General features: G+C 46.8%; 1 protein-coding gene across 5 annotated transcripts in view; it reads left to right on the plus strand.

Moving 5' to 3' along the window:
* FHAD1 (forkhead associated phosphopeptide binding domain 1) overlaps positions 1 to 25,222 on the plus strand; it is a 162,413-nt gene that overhangs the window by 42,762 nt on the left and 94,429 nt on the right. For all 5 annotated transcript variants that reach the window (XM_020873708.2, XM_020873709.2, XM_020873711.2 and 2 more), the window contains exons 4-6: positions 9,230 to 9,500; positions 20,621 to 20,730; positions 23,968 to 24,204. In XM_020873708.2, the coding sequence (XP_020729367.2) occupies positions 9,230 to 9,500; positions 20,621 to 20,730; positions 23,968 to 24,204 (618 nt within the window). The remainder of the gene's footprint in view (positions 1 to 9,229; positions 9,501 to 20,620; positions 20,731 to 23,967; positions 24,205 to 25,222) is intronic.

Consider the following 25,222-nt stretch of genomic DNA (forward strand, 5'->3'; position numbering starts at 1 on the left):
AAGATCAAAAGCAAAGGCTTTGGGGTTTGATGGACCCAAGTTCAAATGCTAACTGCAACTGACTTTACCTTTCTGAGCTTCTGTTTTTAATTTCTGCCAAGGATCTGCTCATTAATCACAGATCCCCTTTCGCCCTTAAGTTTTTTTGTAGAGGTCCCTGGGACCACCCCTATCATTGTATAATCTGAGGCCCGGGGAGTTTCAGTGACTTCCCCAAGGTTAGGTATCAGTCATATAGATCCAAAGCCAGGATTAAAAGCTAGCTCTCCTGAGTCCCTTGGAGGCTTTTTCTAATAGCATGAAGCATCACCGTGCCATGTGAGCCCAGGCAGCTCCTCCACTGCCCGCTGGTTAAGGAAGGTCTCACGATTCCCCAGTTCAACCTGCAATTTCACATGCTTGACAAGGAATGATTCATCGTGTGGGTAAAAGCGAAACCCACTGGTAATAGAAGAAAATGCGTTTTCAGTTATGGGCTTCCTTGTTTGGCTTCACTAATTTTTCACCAAGGTTATTGGGCTATTGCTGCTACATCCTGCATATGTGCTCAGTCATGTCCAGCTCTTTTGCAACCCCGTGGACTGTAGCCAGCCAGGCTCTTCTGTCCATAGGACTTTTCAGGCAAGAGTACTGGAGCGGGTTGCCATTTCCTCCTCCAGGGGATCTTCCCGACCCAGGGATCGAACCCTCATTTCCTCGTCTCTCCTGGACAAATTAAGTTGCCCTCTTCCTTTTTCGATGATGATGATGATTCCTGATGGCAAATGTTTGATGCTCGTTTATTATAGACCAGGAGGTGCTCCAAGCATTTCATGTGCTCTGTCTCACCTGCTTCTCACCAGACTAAGAGATAGCTGTTCTCGTCCCTATTTTACAGACAAGACACACAAATAGCAGACTCGTTAGGGTTACGCAGATAGTAAGGAGCTGAGCAGGAAGCTGGACCAGATTCTGTTTCATGACAAATCCCAAGCTCTTTAACCAGAGGTTGGCAAACTACGGCCCAGGGCCAAATGGAGCACAAGTACCCCCTTTATTTCCATATTGCCTGTGTTGTCTGCTGTAACTGCAAAGCAAACTGGAAAGACCATATGGCACACAGAGTTGGAAATATTTACTGTCTGGCTCTACAGAAAATGTTTACTAGCCTCTGCATGTAACACTATGCTGTATGGTCTCTTATTTTACTTGGTTTCTGTACGGTCTCTTTTACTGGTTTCTGAAAGAAGATCTAAAAATGGAGAGCTGGAGAGAAAGAACTCAGTCAGATTAAGCCCCACTGTGTGCTGGCAACTGTGCTCATTAATTGCTTACTTAGTTTGCTGAGGAATAACAGCAACAACAAAAGATAGGTGAGCTGAAAAAATAGATTTTGAGCAATCTTTTCATTACCTCTTTTAAAAAAATAACTGATTCTAAATATACACACACAGGACTTCCCTGGTGGTCCAGTGGTTAAGAATCTGCCTTCCCATGCAGGGAACACAGGTTAGATCCCTGATCCAGGAAGGTCCCACATGCCTCAGGGTGACTAAGCCCATGCGCCACAGCTACTGAAGCCTGTGCACCTAGAGCCCATGCTCTGCAACAAGAGAAGCCACTGCAAGGAAAAGCCTATGCTCTGCAACTAGAGAGTGGCCCCCACTCGTTGCAACTGGAGAAAGCCTGCTTGCAGCGATTAAACCTGTGCACAACTGCTGAAGCCCGTCTGCTCTAGCCCATGCTCTGCAACAGCAGAAGCCACTGCAGCAGCAGGAGCCACCACAGTGAGAAGCCCACTCACTCACTGCAACTAGAGGAAGCCCATGTGCAGCAACAGAGACCCAGCATAGCCATAAATAAATACAAATAAATGTACATCCACATATACATGTATTTGCATATATAGTAATAGTATAATTACATGGACATATATCTGATAAATATACTAGATATTAGTATATTACATATAACAGATGCATATTGTAAGTTTTGCCTGTTTCTTCAACTGGAAAGTTTTCTTTTAAAACTGTGGAATGTTGGGAATTCCCTGGTGGGCCAGTGGGTAGGACTTGGCACTTTCACTCTGGTGGCCTGGGTTCAATCCCTGGTCTGGGAACTAAGATCCTGAAAGCCAAGTAGTGAGGTCAGAAATAAACAAACAAATAAAACTGTGGAATGTCTTCCCTAGGTAATTTCTGAAGAAGAAATTTGAGGTTTATAGTCCGAAGCCTACTGTAGCTGAAGAGCTATTTATTTGTTCAAAGTTTCTCTAGGCAGCGCTTTACTACTTGTCTTATTATTGGTTCCTTGATCTTAAATCATTCTCCGGGGCTGCTGCTTTACTTTTATAGGTTTAAATTTGGTGCATGATTACAGACTGGTGGGATTTTATTTGAAGATGACAAACAACTTACAACAGCTTTCATTCTGAGTACCATAGAGTCTCGCCATAGGGCACATAGTGACGCTTATGCCAAAGTCTCAATAAGCATATTGTCCAGAAAATTTTACTGGTTTCAAGTGTCATAAAACTAACTTAAACTAGCCTAGGGGGAAAAAAATAGCTCATGTAACTGAAAATGCCAGAAGCTGCAGCTTCAGGCCCAGGTACCCAAGCCATGGTCAGGAATCTGACTCTGCTCTGTCAGCTTCACAGTCTCCAGCAGACTCTTGCCACCTCACCTGCAGGAACGTGGCCACCATCAGCACCATCACGCTCCAGACTGGCAGCTCCAGAGAAAGAGCCAGCATCTTCCTCGGCGTGGCTTGGATCCCGACTAGAGTCCAGCCTTGAGGAGGATGTGGCTTTACTGTACCTGGGGTTGAGGAGCTGGCGGTAGAGGGAATGACCAGAGAGCATGGTCCCATTCAGAACAAAACCTCTTGCTAGTCAAGCTTTGTCATCGCCAACCTGACCTCATAGGATTTCATCTACACCGTGCTCCTACCGGTCCTGTGGGGGCCTGCTGATGGGATGAGAAATCCTGAGACCACCATGTGTTTCATATCAAAGGCGACTTCCCACGGCCAGTGAAGTGGAGGGCAGGGGGCTGCAGATGGTCTCGGGCGCAGGGTCCTCAGCAGAAACTCAAACAGGAGGACTCTTGAGGACTGTGTCATCCCCAGATGTCTATGGATGACCTTGGGGGGTGGAGTGGAGACAGGAGCGCAGGTGGACAGCTTAGCACCCTGGAGAGACAGGACCCAGACTCAGCCAGGAATCTGGGGATCAGCGTGGCTGCCTCCTGGCTCCTCTGGCAGAGCACACCCTGGTCTACCAAACTTGAACCATACTGCTGCTTCTCTTCCCTTCACTTAGTCGATGGTCATTCACTCTTGTATTCAGTCTCTCAGTTGGGCAAGACTGAATTGAAGTAGGTCAAGTCTAGGGGTAGTGAAAGCTATTTGCAAGCACCCAGCTCTTTTCTGGTTAGATTCCATTTCACATTTTATGAGCCAACCAGGAAGCTAATTAGAACTTGAAAGAAAGAACTGTAAGATTGAAGATTTACCAAAAAATGGGTAAATTAGATGGACCAGGTCTCCTTTAACCCCAAAATCCAAATGAATGACTTTTCTGAACAGCTCAAATGTGTTAAGTGTTAGTCGCTCAGTCATGGCCCGACTCTTTGTGACCCCATGAACTGCAGCCCACCAGGTTCCTGTGTCCATGAGATTTTCCAGGCAAGGATACTGGAGTGGGTTGCCATTTCCTTCTCCAGGGGATCTTCTTGACCCAGAGATCGAACCCAGGTCTCCTACACTGCAGGCAGATTCTTTACCAACTGAGCTACAAGGCAGACCTAATTCTTTTTGGTTTTTGGCTGCACTGAGTCTTCATTGCTACACACAGGCTTTCTCTAGTTGCAGCGAGCAGGGACTACCCTTTGTTGCAGTGCTTGGGTTTCTCATTGTGGTGGGTTCTCTTGTGGAGCACAGGCTCAGGAGTTGTGGCCCATAGGCTTAGTTTCTCTGAGGCATGTGGAATCTTCCTGGAGCACGTGGGATCTTCCTGGATCAGGGATTGAACCCATATCCCCTGCACTGGCAGACAGAGTCTCAACCACTGGACCCCCAAGGAAGTCCCGGGACCTCTTTTAAGTTCCAAAACCTAAAAGTAATATACAACTTGGTGGTTCTGTGTTCTGAATGTACCGTCTTGATTTCTCACATTGAAAATCCTGGACATAATTTACCTTTTTCTTGGAAACATAGAATTACTACCCCACTTTGAGTTATGGTGACATCCTGGGAGCTGTTGAGGTAAAAGCCATTTGTTGTTGTTGCTCAACTGCCCAGTCATGCCCAACTTTTTTTGATCCCATGGGCTGCAGCACACCAGGCCTCCCTGTCCCTCACCATCTCCCAGAGTTTGCCCAAGTTCATGTTCCTTGCATTGGTGATGCCATCCAGTCATCTCAGCCTCTGACACACTCTTCTCCTTCTGCCCTCAACCTTTCCCAGCATCAGGGACTTTTCCAATGAGCTGCATCACATGACCAAAATACTGGAGCTTCAGCTTCTGCATCAGAAAAAAGCCATTTGCCCAGCACCAAATAACCCCTCCCCAAGCTTCTGAGATCTAGTGACTGTGTTCTATAGTCTGCATCCCATCTTTTGAGATCCATGGCTCCTCCATGCTGTGGTCAGCGTGTCTCCTCCCTCTGCCCTGTCACCCCCACCCCCAGGCCCTTCCAGACTGTGGGAATTAAGCTCAACATCTGCATGTGTTAGAGTCTTCTGTGAGGAAGATGGTCTCTTCTCCCTGCTTTATGTATTTACTCACTCACATATCTATATCGGCATGGACTCAGTATATTTTATACTCTGGGTCATAATCCTTTCTTTTTTCATTTTTATTTTGCCTGCACTAGGTCTTCATTGCAGCCTGAGGGTTTCTCCTGTGGCTGTACATGGACTTAGTTGCCCCATGGCATGTGGGATCTTAGTTTCCCCACCAGGGATTGAACCTGTGTCCTCTGCATTGGAAGGCGGATTCTTAAGCACTGAACCAGCAGGAATGTCCCTCATTATCTGTTTTGTTGATCAAGTTCTTCCAGCCTCGGCCTCTGGGAGCTCTTTCAGGCTGGTTGCTGTGCCTTTAAGCATCTCCCCACACTTCTGCTCTGGGCACTTCTTTACTGTCTGCTATTATGAGATTCTCCAGGCTTAGCAGGTATTCCCCACTCCCCCCTCCCAGCCTCAGAATCAAAGACCTTTTTACTTACACTACTTTTGCCAACTGTTCAGCTCAGTCGGCGGTGAACACCTACCGTGAGTAGCAGGCACTCTGCTGAGTGCCTGGCACAGACAGTGACTGGCTAGTAAATGTTTAACAACCAGCTCTCTGAAAAATGTAAAGGCTGCACACGTATAGCATAAGGTTTAATGATATCAAGAATGTGTAACACCTTCTTTCCAAATAACGAGAAGTACAGTACTCTTTCCTGTAAATTCCACACAGCCAGCTGAACCTCATAGAATGCTTTCATTGACTTTCGTTGAATTCTTGTATCCATAGCCAATTTCTTGTTGTAACTGATGAATGAGAGAGCTCCCAACCTGAGCACTTGTGGATATTTGGGGGTATTTTGGATATATTTGCATTTATGAGTAATGCAAGTGAAAAAGACATTGGAACTTCCCACATTCATCAGTGATGTGACTTTTTTTTTTTCTGCATCAGATAGTAGTTTTCAAGTACTAGAGGAATGTTCCCTCAATTTTTTTGTGCTACTTATTATGTAATGGCTGAGGCACAACATGCTTTTTTATCATCTGCACTGTTAAGATTTTCCCCGTTACCTTCTTAAGTCTAGGCAATCAGCAAAACAAACAAACAAAAAAATCAAGCTCTATGTAAACCACTATTATTAAACCTATTTATAAAAGTTTTGGGCTTCCCAGGTGGTGCTAGTGGTAAATAAACTTCCTGCCAGTGCAGGAGACATAAGAGATATGAGTTCGATCGCTGGGTCGGGATGATCCCCTGGAGGAGGGCATGGCAACCCCCTCCAGTGTTCTTGCCTGGAAAATCCCATGGACAGAGGAGCCCGACAGGCTACAGTCATGGGATTGCAAAGAGTCAGACACGACTGAGCGTCTGAGCACATACACATAGGTTACTTACTGTAATTTTGAAAATAAAAAACAATTTCTTTGTCTCCCTGTCTGGGCTCCACTCCTTCATGCTGGCTGCGCTCTTAAGTCCCATCAGGGCACTCCAGACCCTGGTGTCCAGCCAAGTTTTCCTGGGTCTCCTTGGCTCTAATTGGCTTGTTTGCCCCACCAGTGCACCAAGGAGTGTGATTGGCTGATGGCTGAGCCCCATCCACAGCAATGGAATGAACCTGGGAGAGAGATTCCTGAAATTTCCGAAGGACCGAGTGGGTTCTGGCCTGTTCTCACTTGAGGCATGAGATATGACCACTCCCTTTAGCACCTTGGCAGTTAGTGGGCAGGGAGGCACATCTACCTGAGCATCCCAGCATGAAAGGAAATTCTTCCACCACTACCTGTGGTCTCTAGATTTGTTTTCTAGCTAGCAGGGGATAAAACACACTTGAATTTACGCCTTCCCACCTTCTGCCCATTCATTCGATAAAACTTTATTAAACCAATGGGAAAAAATGATAGGAATGATTGAGGTGAGACAGCCCCAGAGGAGAGGAAAGGAGAGGATGGACGGAGAAGTCAGCACAGGAAGGAGCAGGGCATCTCAGCTTCTGAAAGGAGAGAAGAGAGCTTAGGCAGAGACAGAGGTGCCCACAGTGGAGAGAAATTTTAATCTACATGTAAGGTAGCAGAGTTCTGGAACACCACCAAGTCCATTCCTGAAACAGGTTTCAGTAGGGTCCAGAGGCTGGCTGCTAGTCGCTCAGTCTTGTCAGCTCTGTGACCCCGTGGACTGTTAACTTGCCACCCTCCTCTGTCCTTGGAATTCTCCAGGCAAGAATACTGGAGTGGGTAGTCATTCCCTTCTCCAGGGTATCTTCCCAACCCAGTGATGGAACCCGAATCTTCCACATTGCAGACCGAGTCTTTACCTTCTGAGCCACCAAGGAAGCCCAGGGCCAGTGTCGTCATAAATGCTAGAGCAGGGACTTCCTGGTGGTCCAGTGGTTAAGAATTCACCTTGGAATGCAGGGGACTGGGGTTTGATCCCTGGTCAGGGAACTAAGATTCCACATGCTGTGGGGCAACTAAGCCTGAGTGCCACACCTAGAGAGTCCACGCGCCACAACTAAAGGGTCCGCTCGCAACAACAACAAAAGATCTTGCATGATGCAACTAAGGTCTGATGCAGCACCCCCAAAAGTTTCTGGGCCTGGTGTCCCCAGGCAATTGGAGTTTAATTTCCTCAAACACTGCTCTCACTGACTCCAAAAAAAGCCTTTGGGGGAATTCACTGGATTCTTGACTTGGCTGGGAAAAGCTGTAGCTAAAAGACTGGTTTGGGAGCCCAAGCGAGTGGAGAAACTTCCTCTTGAACACAGTCCAGCTGGAGTTATAGGAAGTTCTGTCTGCCAGTGCTCCCATTTCGGAAGCCTTCTGTCCTGTTTCTCATTATGTGTCCCTGTCTGGGGAAAGAGACACGTGACCCCACACAGGCAGCAAACCTTTAAACTTAGCTTCTTACTTGAAAAGTGTGTTGTTTTTTCTTCCAAGAGTCTAGGGGGAGGGGTGGGGATGGGTGATAAGAAAGGAAAGAGAAACAGAGAGGGAAAGAGCTCATCAAACTCCAATCCCACCACCCCCTCCACCATCGCCTGAGCTTGGTCAGTTCCTTAACCCAGCAGTCCCCCAACCTTTTGGTCACCAGGGACCAGTTCCATGGAAGACAATTTTACCATGGACCCAGGTGGCAGGGGGTGGGCTGGGGGGGTGGTTTCAGGATTTCTGAAGTGTGTTACATTTATTGTGCACTTTATTTCTATTATTATTACATCAGCCCCACCTCAGATAATCAGGCATTAGATCCCGGAGGTTGGGGACCCCTGCCTTAACCTCTCCAAGCCTCATTTGTAAACTGGGCACAAAGAGATCACCTCCCCCTATCGTGAGGAAGATGAGTAAAGTACAATAAATGGTAGCACTCCCGATGTCATGTCTTAACCACTAGGCAAGGGAAGAAACTGCCATGACAACATCAAGCCAAGACAAAGCCAGGTGTCAGCACCTCTCTCAGCATTTGCTTCTCCCGGTTTAGATAGATCTTGATGTGCTCTCTGTTGAAAGTAGCTATAAATATCTTCTGCTGGGGTCCCTCGATAGATATTTATGGAGTATCTGCCAAGAATAGGGTGTGGTGGGTGTTGAGGATCACAGGCTAATGAGCCAGCCGGGGTGCCTGCCACCCCATAGCTCTTGGCTTTGGGGGACAGATGCAGTAGGAATGCCAGAAAGATACGCAGTGTGGATGTAAAGAAAGCAGGCCATGGGGTCCTGGAGAGTTGGGCTTGAATCTCGGAGATTTGTTAATTCATTCTTTCAACCAGTACTTTTAAAAACAATATTTATTTATGGTTGCACTGGGTCTTCATTGCTGCCCGCGGGCTTTCTCTAGAGATGGCGCGTGGGGGCTGCTCATTGCAGTGGCTTCTCTTGTTGCAGGGCGTGGACTATAGACACACAGGCTTCATTAGTTGTGGTTCGAGAGCTCTAGAGCATGGGCTCAGTAGTTGTGGAGCATGGACTTAGTTGCCTTGCAGCATGTGGGATCTTCCTGGACCAGGGATTGAACCCGTGTCCCCTGTATTGGCAAGCAGATTCTTAATGGCTGGGCCACTAGGGAAGTCCTTAACTGATATTTGAGGGCCTACTCTGTATGCACCAAGGGTTTATTCTAGGTGCTGAAGATACAGTGTTGAGCAAGATGGACAAAATGCTCTTATGTCTTAGAGATGGCATTCTACCAGCTCAAATCTATGATCTTGGGAAGGTCACTAGGTCTTACTCAGCCTCAGGCTCATCACAGAGTGTTAGGTGTATTAAGTGAGGTAATGGATGCAAATCTCTTGGCAGGGTGCTTGGCATGAAGGCTGCACCCAACAGATGGTGGTGCAGTGACGTGCAGTGTGATCCATGTGGGGATCACCATCCCAGATTTGGGGAGTCCGGGAAGGCTTCCTGGAGGAAGTGCCTTATATGATGAAACCTAGGACAGCAGTCACGTCGCTGGGACAGAAGGGTGGAGACCACCCCAGCTGCTCGTAACCTCCCCTGACCCTCTTGTCCGCACCTGCAGGTCTCCTTCCCATGGGCGGCGGGCCCAGCACCTTGGCCCAGGCCACAGCCATCTCGGGCCACCCAGCAGCCGAACCAGTCACCCTCGCCACCGCAGGTCCCCTTCCACCCGGGCGTCCGGCCGGTGCCAGTGCAGAGGAGCTGGTCCCAGGGCTTCCCCAGGCCCACCATGGTCCCGCCCGCCTCTCACAAGCGGCCCACGAGTGCCAGCGGGAAGATGTTCTCCTTCATGGTGGACGGCGCTGCCCACGGGGTTCCCATCATCAAACAAGGTACTCAGGGGCGCTTCCGTGGCGGTTGCGGGGACGGGCTCATGGCCAGGAGGATGGGTCTCAGTCTTTGCTTAATTTCTCCAATTCTAAAGTGCAACATTATCAATTGTGAAAAAAACAATTGGGATAAACAGAAAACAGTGAAAGATCTCATCCTTACCATCTGGACAGCACCCTGTTGACTTTTTGGTACAAATCCCTCCAGATTTTGTACCCATCCACACACATCAGTCAGTACCTCTGCAATGAATGTGTGTGTGCATGTGTGTGTACATGTACATGAATATATATGAATGTGTATCAGAATCTATATTTATATACTTTGACAGAAATATGGGTAACTGAAATCCCTCTTGCCTTCAGAGGTTTTAAATATTTTATTACCATTTTGCAAGTTAGAGGAGACAGAGGCTTATGGAGAAAATTACTTCTCTGGAGGTGATACATTCAATCTAATCTCACCTGATGTTTTTCGGTGAAATTTAAGGCTGGTTATCTCGAGGACTGTCACTCGCAGCCTGGTCACTTTGGGGACACAAAGCCATCATGGATTCGTTTCCCCCTCCTCCGCCCCAGAAGGCTTCATGGCATTTCGGGAGGAGACTTCCCGTCTGTCACCATCCTCTCGGCCTCACCAGCCTCACTGGCAGAATAGATAGGTCTACTTAGCCCCTGGCATGATTCCCAGATTTTTTCTGTGGCTGCTGTCAAGAAGGTCCCATTCTCTGTCCTCTGGGTCCCAGCCCTAGACCCCTCTGAGTCCCCAGATCTCTCAACGGCTCCACACACTCCCCTGGTCTCCATCAGGACCACTCTCCTAGTCACCTCACTCAGCCATTCAAATAATAGTTATTAGGCTACTCTGAAGGTAGTGAGTTATCTCAATTGATTGTTCACAGTCAGTTACAGGTTGGGTCAGTTCAGTTGCTCAGTTGTATCTCACTCTTCGCGACCCCATGGACTGCAGCACACCAGGCCTCCCTGTCCATCACCAACTCCCAGAGCTTGCTCAAACTCACGTGCATCAAGTCGGTGATGCCATCCAACCATCTCATCCTCTGTCGTCCCCTTCTCCTCCCTTCAATCTTTCCCAGCGTCAGGATCTTTTCCAATGAGTCAGTTCTTCGCATCAGGTGGCCATAAGTATTGAGGTTTCAGCTTCAGCATCTGTCCTTCCAATGAATATTCAGGACTGATTTCCTTTAGGGTTGACTGGTTTGATCTCCTCGCTGTGCAAGGGACTCTCAAGAGTCTTCTCCAACACCACGGTTCAAAAGCATCAATTCTTTAGCACTGAGCTTTCTTTATAGTCCAACTCTCATATCCATACTTGACTGCTGGAAAAACCATAGCTTTGACTATATGCACTTTTGCCAGCAAAGTAATGTGTCTACTTTTTAATATACTGTCTAGGTTGGTCACAGCTTTTCTTCCAAGGAGCAAGTGTATTTTAATTTCATGGCTGAACTCACCATCTGCAGTGATTTTGGAGCCCAAGAAAATAAAGTCATGTTTCCATTGTTTCCCGAATGGAAACATTGGGACCAAATGCCATGATCTTAGTTTTTTGAGTGTTGAGTTTTAAGTCAGCCTTTTCACTCTCCTGTTTCCCTTTCATCAAGAGGCTCTTTAGTTCTTCACTTTCTGCCATAAGGGTGGTGTCATCTGCGTATTTGAGGTTATTGATGTTTCTCCTGACAATCTTGATTCCAGCTTGTGCTGCATCGAGCCCAGCATTTCACATGATGTACTCTGAATATAGGGCTTCCCCTGTGGCTCAGCTTGTAAAGAATCTGCCTGCAATGTGAGAGACTTGGGTTTGATCCCTGGTTGGGAAGATCCTGGTTGGGAACTATACAAAAAAGATCTTCACAACCCAGATAATCACAATGGTGTGATCACTCACCTAGAGCCAGACATCCTGGAAAGTGAAGTCAAGTGGGCCTTAGAAAGCATCACTACAGACAAAGCTAGTGGAGGCGATGGAATTCCAGTTGATTTATTTCAAATCCTAAAATATGATCCTGTGAAAGTGTGGCACTCAACATGCCAGCAAATTTGGAAAACTCAGCAGTGGCTGGAAAAAGTCAGTTTTTATTCCAATCCCAAAGGAAGGCAATGCCAAAGAATGTTCGAACTATCACACAATTGCACTTTTCTCACACGGTAGCAAAGTAATGCTCAAAATTCTCCAAGCCAGGCTTTAACAGTACATGAACCAAGAACTTCCAGATGTTCACGCTGAACTTAGAAAAGGCAGAGGAACCAGAGATCAAATTGTCAACATCTGTTTTATCATCAAACAAGCGAGAGAGTTCCAGAAAAACATCTACTTCTGCTTTATTGACTACCAAAGCCTTTGACTGTGTGTCACAACAAACTGTGGAAAATTCTTAAAGAGACAGGAATACCAGACCACCTTACCTGCCTCCTGAAAAATCTGTACGACAGGTCAAGAAGTAGCAGTTAGAAACAGACATGGAACAATGGACAGGTTCTAAATTGGGAAAGGAGTACATCAAGGCTGTATATTGTCACCCTGCTTATTTAACTTATATGCAGAGTGAAAGTGAAAGTGACTCAGTCGTGTCTGACTCTTTGCAACCCCATAGACTATGCAGTCCATGGAATTCTCTAGGCCAGAGTACTGGAGTGGGTAGCTTTTCCCTTCTCCAGGGGATCTTCCCAGTTCAGTTCAGTTCAGTTCAGTCTCTCAGTCATGTCTGACTCTTTGTGACCCCATGGACTGCAGCACGCCGACCCTCCCTGTCCATCACCGACTCCTGGAGTTTACTCAAACTCATGTTCATTGAGTCAGTGATGCCATCCAACCATCTCATCCTCTGTCATCCCCTTCTCCTGCCTTCAATCTTTACCAGCATCAGGATCTTTTCAAATGAGTCAGTTCTTTGCAACAGGTGGCCAAAGTCAGTTCTTTGCATCAGGCTTGACTGGCTGGAGGATCCACTTCTAAGACAGCGTGCTCACATAGCTGCAAGCAGGAGGCCTCATTTCCTCACCATGGGGTTCTCCCCAGAGAGCGGCTCCAGTGTTCTCATGAACATCAGTCTGCATTGGCTCCTCCTGAGCAAGTGATCCAGGAGAGCAAGGTAGAAATTGCAATGTCTCCTGTGACCAAGCCTCAGTAGTCACTCTGTCATTGCTGCAGTGTCTTATTGGTTACATAGGGCGTCCCTCTCCAGGATGGGAGAAGACTACACACGGCTGAAGACTTGGATACCTAGTTGCAGCTGCATAGTTCTAGAGTCTGCTTCCTGCCTGCAGAAACTTGTGGGTCCAGAAGCTTCTTTTACTTCTGTGAGTCTGTCGGTCTGCGTTGCCAGTGCTTCTTATTTGGGTTCATTCTATTAGGTGAAACCCATGTTGTTGTTCGGTCACTCAGTTGTGTTCAACTCTTTGCAACCCCATGGACTGCAGCACGCCAGGCTTCCCTGTCCTTCACCATCTCCTGGAGCTTGCTCAATCTCCTGTCCATTGAGTTGGTGGTGCCATCCAATCATCTCATCCTCTGTCGTCCCCTTTTCCTCCTGCCTTCAATCTTTTCCAGCATCTGGGTCTTTTCCAATCGGCTCTTCCCATCAGGTGGCCAAAGTATTGGAGCTTCAGCATCAGTCCTTCCAATGAAAATTCAGGGTTGATTTCCTTTAGCATTTACTGGTTTAATCTCTTTGCAGTCCAAGGGACTCTCAAGAATCTTCTCCAGAACCACAGTTCAAAAGCATCAGTTCTTCAGTGGTCAGGCTTCTTTATGGTCCAACTCTCACATCCATACATGACTACTGGAAAAACTATAACTTTGACTAGATGGACCTTTGTCAGCAAAGTAATGTCTCTGCTTTTTAATACATTATCTAGGTTTGTCATGGCTTTTCTTCCAAGGAGCAAGTGTGTTTTAATTTCATGGCTGCAGTCACTGTCTGCAGTGATTTTGAAGCCCAAGAAAATAGTGTCTCTCACTGTTTCCATTGTTTCCCCATCTATTTGCCATGAAGTTATGGAACCAGATGCCACAATCTTTGTTTCTTGAATATTGAGTTTTAAGCCAGCTTTTTCACTCTCCTCTTTCACTTTCATCAAGAAGCTCTTTAGTTCCTCTTTGCTTTCTGCCATTAGGGTGGTGTCATCTGCATATCTGAGGTTATTGATATTTCTCCCAGCAATCTTGATTCCAGCTTGTGCTTCATCCAGCCCTGCATTTTGCACGATGTACTCTGCATATAAGTTAAAAAAGCAGGTTGACAATGGGCAAAACCCATGCTCACAGGATTTTTTTGACACAAGCCCTTCCACCTTGGGCTTCTGCCAAGACTGCCCAGGCTTCTTAGAAGCCCAGTCCCTAGACCAAACGTCCTCTGAGACACTACCCTGAGTCTGTGTTCTTAACAGAGGATTTTTACAGTCACTTCAGTTTCTTCTTTAGATTGTGTTTTCTTGAGAGCACCCTTGATTTGATCTTTACCCAGAGTCTGTTTCTTACGTGTCATTTGCCACCTGCACAGCCAGGGAATTTTCAAGCCCAGAGCATTGAGTCCTGATTGAACAGCCCTTTCTTTAACTGTCTCTACCCCTCACATGGGCTTCCCAGGTGGCAGTGGTAAAGAAACCGCCTGCCAGTGCAGGCAGTGCAAGAGACACGGGTTCAATCCCTGGGTCAGGAAGATCCCCTGGAGTAGGAATGCAACCCCCTCCAGTATTTCTTGCCTGGAAAATTCCATGGACAGAGGAGCCTAGAGAGCTACACTCCATGGGGCTGCAAAGAGACATGACTGAGTGACTGAGCACCCCTTCACATTTCACTGTAAATAAGTAGTAAGAAGTAGCCAGGTGCACCTTCCACAACTCTTGCCTGGATCTCTCTTTAGCTTGATCAGTCAGCTCGTCAGGAACATTTTCTCTTCCCACATGATGACAGGCAGGGTGCTATTAAAACTTTTGCCACCACCTAACAAGGATCCCTTGACCCAGTAACATTTTCCTCACTTTCCTGGAAACCTCCCCTCACTGCCTCCTCAAAGGCCTTTGAGCTCCTACTAACAAACCTTCTAACAGGCCTTCTCTAAGGCTCTTGGCAAAAGTCCTCCAGCTTCTGGCCACTGTTCCACCCCAAACCACTCCACCATTTAGGGATTTTGTTAAATTTTGCACCAATCCTGCTGCCAAAAATCAGTATTCACTACTCATTGCATCATGACAAGTTACTCCAGGATGTAAGGGTCTAAAACAACAGTCAGGGGTGTCCCTGACTGCTCAGTGGTGAAGAATCCTCCCGCTAAAGGAGGAGACACAGTTCTACCCATGGTCTGGAAAGATCCCTCATGCCACAGAACAGCTAAGCTCGTGCACCACAACTATTGAGCCTGTGCTCTAGAGCCCACAAGCCGAAACTACTGAAGCCCGAAAGCCCTAGAGCCTGTGATCTGCAACAAGAGAAGCCACTGCAGTGAGAAGCCCACACACCACACTAAAGAGACCCAGTACAACCAAATAAATAAATATTTTAAAAATAGAACAGCAGTAAGCATTTACTATCTCACAGTTCCTCTGAGTCAGGAATTTGGGACTGGCTGAGCTGGGTGATTTTGACTTGGGGTTTCTCATGAGGTTGCGATCATGGTCTCAGCTAGGGCTGTGGACATCAGGAGGCCCCCCCTGGGGCTGAAGGACCCATCTCTGTGGTGGTTCCCTCCACGGCTTTTACTTTATTTTTTTTACTTTACCCTCCATGGCTTTTAATAGGAGGCCTCAGTTCTTCACCAGGTGGACCTGTCCATAGGCTGCTTGAGTGTCCTTGTGACACAGCTGCTGACTCCTCCAGACAAGTGGTCTTGGACAGTAAGGCAGAAGCCATAATGTCTTTTATGACCTAGTCTCAGGCAAACATAGGTCTGTATAGTCAAAAAGTTATGGTTTGTACAGCTTGACTATGTACAGATGTGAGAGTTGGACCATAAAGAAGGCTGAGCACAAAAGAATTGATGCTTTTGAACTGTGGTACTGGAGAAGACTTTTGAGAGTCCCTTGGACAGCAAGGAGATCATACCAGTCAATCCTAAAGGAAATCAACCCTGAATATTCATTGGAAGAACTGATGTTGGAAAGGATTGAGAACAAGAGGAGTAGGGGGCAACAGAGGATGAGATGGTTGGATGGCATCACTGATTCAATGAACATGAGTTTGAACAAACTTCGGGAGATAGTGATGGACAGGGAAGCCTGGCATGCTGCAGTCCATGGGGTCGCAAAGAGTCAGACACAACTGATCAACTAAACAGCAACTGTAATCAGTGGATTTTGCCATCAGTTTTTCCAATGCCGTGTTGAAACTGGGGCTTCTCTAAGGGGTGTACTCTCCCCTGGAGAAGTGAAGGATGAATCCTATGGCTTAGAGGCCTTCACATCTTCCTGGGGCTCTATCCCCTCAGCCTCCCAGCCAGGTCTCATCTGTTTCCATACATTCACCCTGACTTCCCTGACACTCCGTCCTCTGAGAAGGGCTTCCAACTTCCCATGTGACGGAGAGCTCCTTCCTGTCTGGGCCTCTCTACTCCACTCTTTGGAGCACTCTATGCTCCAGTCCTCCAGGCTGGCTCTTTATAGAAAACATCTATTTTTGAGGGTTCTGGAAAAAGCCCATCCCCTCTTAACGAAGCTGGGGTTTTCAAATAAAGTTGGTTTACTGTTAGACTGTTGGCTTGCTATAGATTTGAAAAATCCTAATTAAAACCCAAAGCCAAGGACTTAGTTATCGTAGGCCAGGTCAGGGTTTCTCCGTCTCGGCACGGTGACATTTGGGACTGGAGAACTCCTTGTTGTGGGATCTGTCCTGTTCACTTTAGAACATTTAGCAGCATCCCTGGCTCCTTCCCACTTGATACCAGCAGCAACCCCACCCCCCCAACCCTCCAACTGTGATACTCAGAAATTTCTCCAGTCTTTGCCAGAAGTCAAAACGTCATTGTGCCTGAAGGCTAAATCACCCCATTCTAACTTAATAGTAATCCTTCCTTTCCCACAAGGCAATAAAACCTCAGCTTCAAAACCACCAAATCTTAATGGCAAGAGCTCATGGGAGGTGGAGAAGAATTACTGAGAACAGAAAATACATTGGGTGAATTTTTTAAAATAGCATCCGACTTATATATGTTTTTTTCTCCCAATAGTGGGATCCTGTGAACCTAACATTGGTAACCTGCTTCTTGAATTTCATTAATATATCATAAATGTCTTCCACTTCAGTAAATTTACTGCATAGAGGTTAGGAGAGGTTGGGCTCAGAATCCAACAAACCTGGGCTCATACCCATTTGCCAGCTGTATGTCCTTGAGTAGGTGACTTGGCATCTCTGTACCTCATGTCACTCACTTATGAAATGGAAACAGGAATGTTGTTGTTCAGTCACTTAGTTGTGTCTGACTCTTTGCGACCCCATGGACTGTATCACGCCAGGCTTCCGTGTCCTTCACTAGAGATGGAAATAGTAATGCCTATCTCACGAGGTTGTTATGAAGACAAAATCAGATCCTGCCTGTAAGTGCCAAGCACAGTACCTGATGCATACTGAACACTCAATAAATGTTAAAATTTTAAAAAATTAAATGATCATCTACCCATGATTGTCATTTAACTTTTATTTACAACTTAACAATGTGTAACAACGTCTTAAAGACACAGTTAACATATGTAACTTTATTCTGTATTTTCCACATCTGCTATAGATATGTTATCATACTTTCCTAATTTTTAAAAAAATTTTTAAAAAAGAAATGGCAAAAGAATAAGACACAATTAAGGTGCACACTTGCTGCTCCTTTGTGGACTGGTGATTATTGGATAAGCACCAGGACAGGCCAGCTTCCCTTGTGCCTCAGCTGGTAAAGAATCCGCCTGCAATGAGGGAGACCTGGGTTCGATCGCTGAGTTGGGAAGATCCCCTGGAGAAGGGAAAGGCTACCCACTCCAGTATCCTGGCCTGGAGAATTCCATGGACGTATAGTCCATGGAGTCGCAAGAGTCAGACAAGACTGAGTGACTTTCACACACACCAGGACAGGCAGTTGGTTGTTAAAATACTGAAGTAACTCCCCTGCTGTTTAGCAAATAGCTCCTGCTGGAAACTTCTTCAAGTGCCTCTGTCCCCGCCTCTGCCAACCCACCCAATCCCCCAGGCCTCCTGGCCTTCCCTGGGGGTTCTCCCCACTAGGATCTCCAAAGGGTCCAGCAGGCAAGAGGGTCTGTTTTGAACTGAGTTAAACCGGTTTGGTCAGACGTGGCCCTTGGATCCTTTTTGATAGATAATATGAATAGGAACAGGGGAAACAGGAGGAGCTATGAAGGTAGCACAGCCCCACAGCTGTGTACCACTCTGTGACCCCGTGGACTGTAGCCCGCCAGGCCTCTGTCCATAGAGCTTTCCAGGCAAGAATACTGAGTGGGTTGCCATTTCCCGCTCCAGTGTTGATAAATAATAGTAGCCTGTAAAGACATTTGGGGCGGGTGAGGGGAAGCTGCCCCAGCGCCTCCCAGCCTGGGTGTAAGGAGTCTCAGAGCACGTTCTGCCCCCACAAAGACTTTGAGTGAATACACCTTCTGCAGCAGAGGGGTCCCGTCGTTCAGCCTCGTCTATAGGTTTGATGATGTCCCCCTCCGACCATCACCTCACAGGGTCTCAGAGCATCTGGAGTCACCCCTAAGACAGCATCAGATGCCAGAGCTTTAAGCCGAGACTGGACACTCGCCCCATTAGGGTCAGACTCCAGGGCCTGCCCCATGGCACGGGCCAGGCAGTCCCTTCCTCCACTGGACCCTTGGGAGCTGGTTTCTAGCGTTCAGCATGCCGAGTAACGGGCCACTCTGTTACCAGTAAGAACCCATTTCTGACCTTCGGGAGGCCCAGCGTCCTCTGGTCTATGGCCTGTCTCACGCAGTGCTGCCTGGCCACACCAGGACTGAGGACGCAGACTCGGGGTCTGACCACCTCTGGCCTGAAAGTTAAATGACCTGCACGCATATAGCCCCAAGCACACTATGCTGAATATTTAGAAACTGATCTGCAGGCCTGTGACAGTCCTTGATGCATGACAGGGCCCAGAATTTGGCTGCACGTTATAGTCAAACCTGTACCAGGTGAGGATTTTTCTTTTTAATAGGCTGCGTCCACTGGAGGTTCTAGGATCCACAGACATGTTTAAAAGCTTGGTAGGGTGGGAATCATTGACTCTGAAGTGCATAAATAAAAAATGCAGAAGCCAAATGAATAAATGATGGAATAAATGGCCACAAACGCGTCGGTGCATGCTTCATTCATCATTCATGTTAACACCCATTAAAGTTTCACCGCCTTTGAAAACAATTGGATCAGTTTCTCACTTCACAAGAAGATAAGAATGTGCAGTGACTGCCCAGAAACCAGAGAGTCCGTTGGAAATTTAAAATACACTGCTTGGAGCCAAGTGGTCTCACAGGCAGAATTATGGAAATCTTTACAAAAGTTTCTACCCCCCCCCCAAAAATTTATTCATTCTTGATGTGAATTGTGATATGTCTGATATGATTCAGAGTGAGATCCCCAAACATAATGCCACATCCTCCAAAAGTCATGTAAACAGCCCTTGTAATAATGGGATTAATAAGAAAACAATCAGGAAAGCTTGTATGTCTATCAAGTGGGTCCTAGTTAATACATCAGGTACAGTTGTATAGTGGAGCACAATGCCATCATTAAAAAGAACCTAGGACAGGGACTTCCCTGGTGGTCCAGTGGTTAGGGACCTGCCTCCCAATGCAGCGGATGGGGGTTTGATCCCTGATCAGGGAACTAAGCTCCTACGTGGCGAGGGGCAGTTAAGCCTGCACACCACAACTAGTGAGCCCCCGTGCACTGGAGCCCACTCACCACAACTGGAGAGAAGCCCGCTCACCCACATGTAAGAACCAACTCAGCCAAAAATAAATAAATATTTTTAAAAAGAACCAAGTACAGCTACAAATGCTGATTTTTTTTATTTTTTTTAATTTTTTTATTGTTAGGTGAAAAGTAAGCTGGAGAAAAATCTCTGTTATGTAAATCCATTTTTGTTTTTGTTTGTTGGCCATGGGATCTTGGTTCCCCAACCAGGGATTGAACCTGAGCCCTTGGCAGGGAAAGCAGAGTCCTAACCACTGGACAGCCAGGGAATCCCCCCATTCTTGTTTTTTGTTAAAAATATGACTAGGGACTTGCCTGGTGGTCCAGTGTTAAGGCTTCACCTTCCAATGCAGGGGGTACGGGTTTGATCCCTGATAGGGGAGTTAAGATCCCATATGACTCATGGCCAAAAAACTGAAGCACAAAGCAGAAGCAATATTGTAATGAGTTCAATAAAGACTTAAAAAGGAAAAAAGGTCAACCTCAAAAAAAAAATCTTAAATAAAAGATGTGACTGCAATTTAAAAAATAGCTGGACTTCCGTGGTGTCATAGTAGATAAGAATCTGCCTGCCAGTGCAGGGGACACAGGTTCAGTCCCTGGTCTGCAGAGATTCCACACGCCATGGAGCCACCAAGCCCATGGGCCACAACTACTGATCCCACCTGCTGCAACTACTGAACCTGTGCTCCCTAGAGCCTGTGCTCTGCAACAGGAGAAACCACTGCAATGAGAAGTCCATGCACCACAACTAGAGAGTAGCTCCCACTCACTGCAGTAGAGAAAAGTCCAATAAATAAATTAAGAAATAAGCAGAGGGCCAGATTTGGCCGTAGGGTCATAGTTTGCCCAACCCTGCTCTACATCATTATTCTATTTACTCTCCGAAGAGCCCTTTATAATAGAGACTATTAGCGTCCCTACATTATATATATAGCTGAGAGAGATTAAATTACCTGCACAGGTCCTCAGCTCTTAGGCGGCATAGAAATAAGTCTGAAAAGGGCTGCGTCAAAGTGCGTCAGCACAGCTAACCCTAGGGAAGAGCAGGAGGCGGCTCTTGCCCTTACCAGCATTGCTGTGATGATGTCATTGCGTGAGTTTCGTGAGTGTGAAGACTAATCTGAAGGCATCCTCTAAGCTTTTGGGGAAACTTACAATCTCCTCTGCATTCTCTGTCGCCCGTGTGTGTTAGTGTGGACCAGCGCCGTGAATCTGTCAGAGCAAGCAGTGGCCGAGGAAATTCCCGGGACAGGATCCGCCTGGGAGATGTTTGTGGATCATGACTTGGCCCAGCAGGAGAAGGTGAGGGATCTCGGGGAGGGCTGCGCTACAGCAGCGAGAGGGACCCACGGAGGGATTGCCACTGCCTCTTGCTCTTTGTGGCCTTTTTTTTCTTTTTTCTTTTTAACTACTTCCAAGAAATCACCTCTTGCTCCCAAGACATTAAGCCAAAAGTTTGGTTACTGCTCATTTTATCCCAAATAGCATCTACCACTGAGCACCTCCGGTGTGCTGGGCCATGTCCTATGCACTTCACATTTTCTTGACTTGTTAATCCTTATCATCTTCAGGATAGATTTTATCTCCCTCACTTGGCAGATGAGGAAACTGAAGCTCAGAGAGGTTAAGTAACTTGTTTAAAGTTGCCCAGGGTAAGGAGCAGTGTTAGGATTCAAACCTAGGTCTTTTTAACTTCCCAGCGGGTACTTCTAACACACACGCATAGTGATCACTTGGTCAGCTTCGAGTGATGGAACAGTGATGATGGGTAAATACATTTCTGGCAGGAGGAAGTGAACACTGAAGTCAGGGAGACCCAAGCAAAGAAAGAAACTCATTAAAGAATTAGGGAGGTTCAAAGAAGGACAAGAGGTGAATTCACACCATCCTGGGAAGGACCCAGGTCGATTTCTCCCCTCTTAGCCATGACCTGAAAATAATTCTAAAAGAAGCAGTCTGCAATATCTCGCTTTCCTCAAAGGCCAGGGCCTGGGCCTGCAGCAATTCTCAGAGTCTCTGAGGAGCAGAACCACCTGGGGTCTTTGTCAGACATGGAATCCAAACTTCAGGAGGTAGGGGTTTCCGACAAAGGTGTCCTGAGACAAGACTCTAAGAATTGTTGGTGGGAGGTGAGAAGCCAGGCTCGGATTCTGTGTTTCTTGCCGTGTAACAAGCTGCCCCGAAAGCGTAGGGGCTTAAAACAGCAACTCATTATTCCCCAGAATCTCCAGATTGATCTGGAAGTTTCCTTTGCTCCTGTCCCCTGACCTCACTCACTAGACTGCAGTCAGCCCATGACCTGGCCGGGCTGGTGGTCTCTCTGATGGCCCCCTTCCCAGGACTGGAGCCTCAGCCAGAATGCCTGGACTGGTGCCCCCCTTTTCTGCTTGTGGTTTTTCATCATAGCACAGTGTTCTCAGGGTTCCCAGGGGGCTGGAACACAAGCTTACAGCCTGTAAGAACTTGCCTGGGCATCATGCAGCCACACTTCCACTACCTTCTGCTGGTTAAAGAAGTCCCGGAGCCAGCCTAGACTTAGAGAGCGGGGAAATAGGCTAGATGGCAAAGCTGCAAAGTGTTTGTAGCCGTTTTTCAACCTGACTCCATTTTTAAATTGGAAATATAGTGCAACCACAGTTATAATTTTTTTCTATTTATAAGCCATTTATGCCCTGACTTGCCAGGACTCCTGCAGGTGACAATAAAGGAATTAGCTTGGTGGAGAGGGAAGCATTTATTGGCTCTTTCTATTGGAATATTTAAAGGGTCTCTAGCTTCAGGTATGGCTAGATCCAGGAGTTTGAATCTTGTCATCAGAACACTTCCTACCACCAATCTCTCCCCTCTATTTCCCTCAAAGTCTGGCTTTCTGCATAAGGCCAGTTTTGTGTGTTGGAAAAGGCAAACTCAGGCAAACAAGCCTCTAAATGTAAGGTCTGTGGTCCAAAAGGAGGCAAGAGATCCTCACCCTCTGTAACTGATGTGTGGAATCTTTGAGAGAACTGATTGACCAGCTTGGGTCACATGCACCAGACTCCCTCCAGGAAGGGCATTGGGGACTGAGGGGTGGCACTCACCAGGAAGACAGAACCCACAGCAGTCCATCGCCCTCTGTAAACTTATATTTCAGCACCAACACAGGGCCTGGTATATAGTGGCTGCCCAATGAGTGTTTATTGCAAGAAAAATAAATAAGCTCCTGGCTGATCATAACAGGATGAAAGAGGGGGAAACTGCCCAGGAGCAGGGAATCTGTTTGGTGCACTCTCTTGAAATTTTGCCACCAGCATTTACAGGGACCCAAAAGAAGACCCTTGGCAGCAGCTGGCAATGTCAGACAAGCTTCCTCCTGACTAAGATCCTGTCCTTCCCCAGGTCATAGAGCTAGAAGGTCTTGAGGCCAACTGGGCAAGCTCCCGTGGGAATGAGCCAGCCTGGAAATTGCCCGTTTACCTCTTTTTGTGTCTGCCTTTGAAAAGGTATCTGGCGAATTTTTTTTTTTTTTTTTTTTTCAGTTTTCTTGACATTTTGTTGATAACTGCTGTTGAAAAGCTTGGGGGATTTTTTTTTTTTTCCACTTTTGGAAAACCTAACAAATTCTTTTGTTAGAACTTTTTCTTTGGAGAGATGGAAGACAGGGTTAATTATACCTGTGGGTGAAGTCTGCCAGCGATGTTGTTTTTCCAGCCCAAAGTTTACACCAGCCCAAACAAATAATCAGCATTCCCGTCTCGTTTACTTCCCAGATTCAGTGACCTGGAAAAAAAAATTCTTAAAGGAATTGCCAGAGAGGCAGGAAGTACTAGAAGAGAGGAAAGGGAAAATAAATATTTCAGAATGTATTAAATGTTTTAAGTTTAAAAAAAAATAGCCCTCGTTATACGTAGAATGTGATTGAATAGAATGTTGTTTTCCTAGTTACCTTTCCTCGGTCCCCAGTGTGCTAGGCTGAATATTGTAAATAAAAAATTATAAACTTTCCAGCAACACAAGTTCCCAAGTGGGATGGTTATTCTTAACATGAAAGGATAATTCTCAGAGAAAGGAAAGTTTCAGTATCTGTGAGCTATAGACATCCATTCATGTGTGTACAGGCTAAGTCGCTTCAGTCGTGTCTGACTCTTTGCAACCCCATGGACTGTAGCTCACCAGGCTCCTCTGTCCATGGGATTCTCCAGGCAAGAATACTAGAGTGGGTTGCCATGCCCTCCTCCAGGGGATCTTCCCGACCTAGGGGTCAAATCCACATCTCTTACATCTCCTGCATTGGCAGGCAAGTACTTTACCACTAGCACCACCTGAGAAGCCCAGACATCCATGACAGATACCTATAGACAAGTACATCATTTCAACCAAATTCTTGATTCTATGAGATTTTCTCAAATGACAGAGATAGCCTTGAGAATCTGCCTTGTCCTTCCCTGCCTGCCCTCACCTTCCCAGAGAATGATACCATATTTTTCCTATATTTTTTTTCAATGAGCCCAGCCTTACACCCAGACCCACACCCGCTAAACTTCCCATCTGGCCTCCACCCAGGATGAAATAATTCTGCTGCTGGGAAAAGAAGTCAGCCGTCTCTCGGATTTCGAACTCGAATCCAAATACAAAGATGCCGTGATCGTGAACCTTCAGAACGAAGTGGCCCATCTGAGCCAGAAGCTGTCGGAAACAGCCGCCTCCAGGCAGAATGAGAGGGTGGTCCCGCCCAAGCTCCAGGTTCTGGAGGAAGACGATGATGCCCAACAGAGAGAAATTCAGAACTTAAAAAGCCAGGTAGAGGGGAGGAGGGGCGTGGGACGGATTAGCAGGCTGGGATTGGCATACACACACTCTTAATTGTCCTCGTTTAGTTGCTAAGTCATGTCCGATTCTTATGCGACCCCATGAACAGTAGCCCATCAGGCTCCTCTGTCCATGAGATTTCCCAGGCAAGAATACTGGGGTGGGTTGCCATTTCCTTCTCCAGGGGCACCTTCCCAACCCAGGGATCGGAACTGCAGCTCCTGCCTTGGCAGGCGGATTCTTTACCACTGAGTCACCAGGAAAGCCCCACACTCTAAATACTAAGTATAAAACAGATGAGTCATGAGAACCTACTGCATTGCACAGGGAACCCTACTCAACGCTATGTGGTGAGATAAATGGGAAGGAAGTCTGAAAAAGAAGGGATATGTGTATAAATGTAACTGATTCACTTTTTTTAAACTGATTCACTGTACAGCAGAAACTGACACAACATTCTAAAGCAGCTATACTTTAATGACAGTTAATTTAAAAGACGAGGGGTCAGAGCCTTAGGGTGGTGACTCACAGATGGCTCTCAGGTGGAGTCCCAGGGAGCACCAAGGGTATCTACCCGGATAGTTGGAAATAGGCAGTCAGCACAGATGGTGGGGAAGAGCACAGATCCAGGGAGGAGAGACGTGGCAGGTTCCTAGCCTGCTAAAAACAATATTATTAATACCTTTGATTAAGTGCCTTCTTCAGTCGTGTCTGACTCTGTGCAACCCTATGGACTGTAGCCTGCCAGGCTCCTCTGTCCATGGGATTCTTCAGGCAAGGATATCAGAGTGGGTTGCCATGCCCTCCTCCAGGAGATCTTTCTGACCCAGGGATCGATCCCTGGTCTCTTACATCTCCTGCCTTGGCAGGCAGGTTCTTCACCACTAGCACCACCTGGGAAGCCCCTAACTACACGTACGATTCTACAGATGAGGAGACTGAGGCAGGCTTGGAGATACCTAGGAACTTGTTACAGCTTGCACAGCAAATGAGAGGTGGCTGCGTGACT

The sequence above is a fragment of the Odocoileus virginianus genome, chromosome 11, assembly GCF_023699985.2.
Source record: "Odocoileus virginianus isolate 20LAN1187 ecotype Illinois chromosome 11, Ovbor_1.2, whole genome shotgun sequence".
Lineage (NCBI taxonomy): Eukaryota > Metazoa > Chordata > Mammalia > Artiodactyla > Cervidae > Odocoileus > Odocoileus virginianus.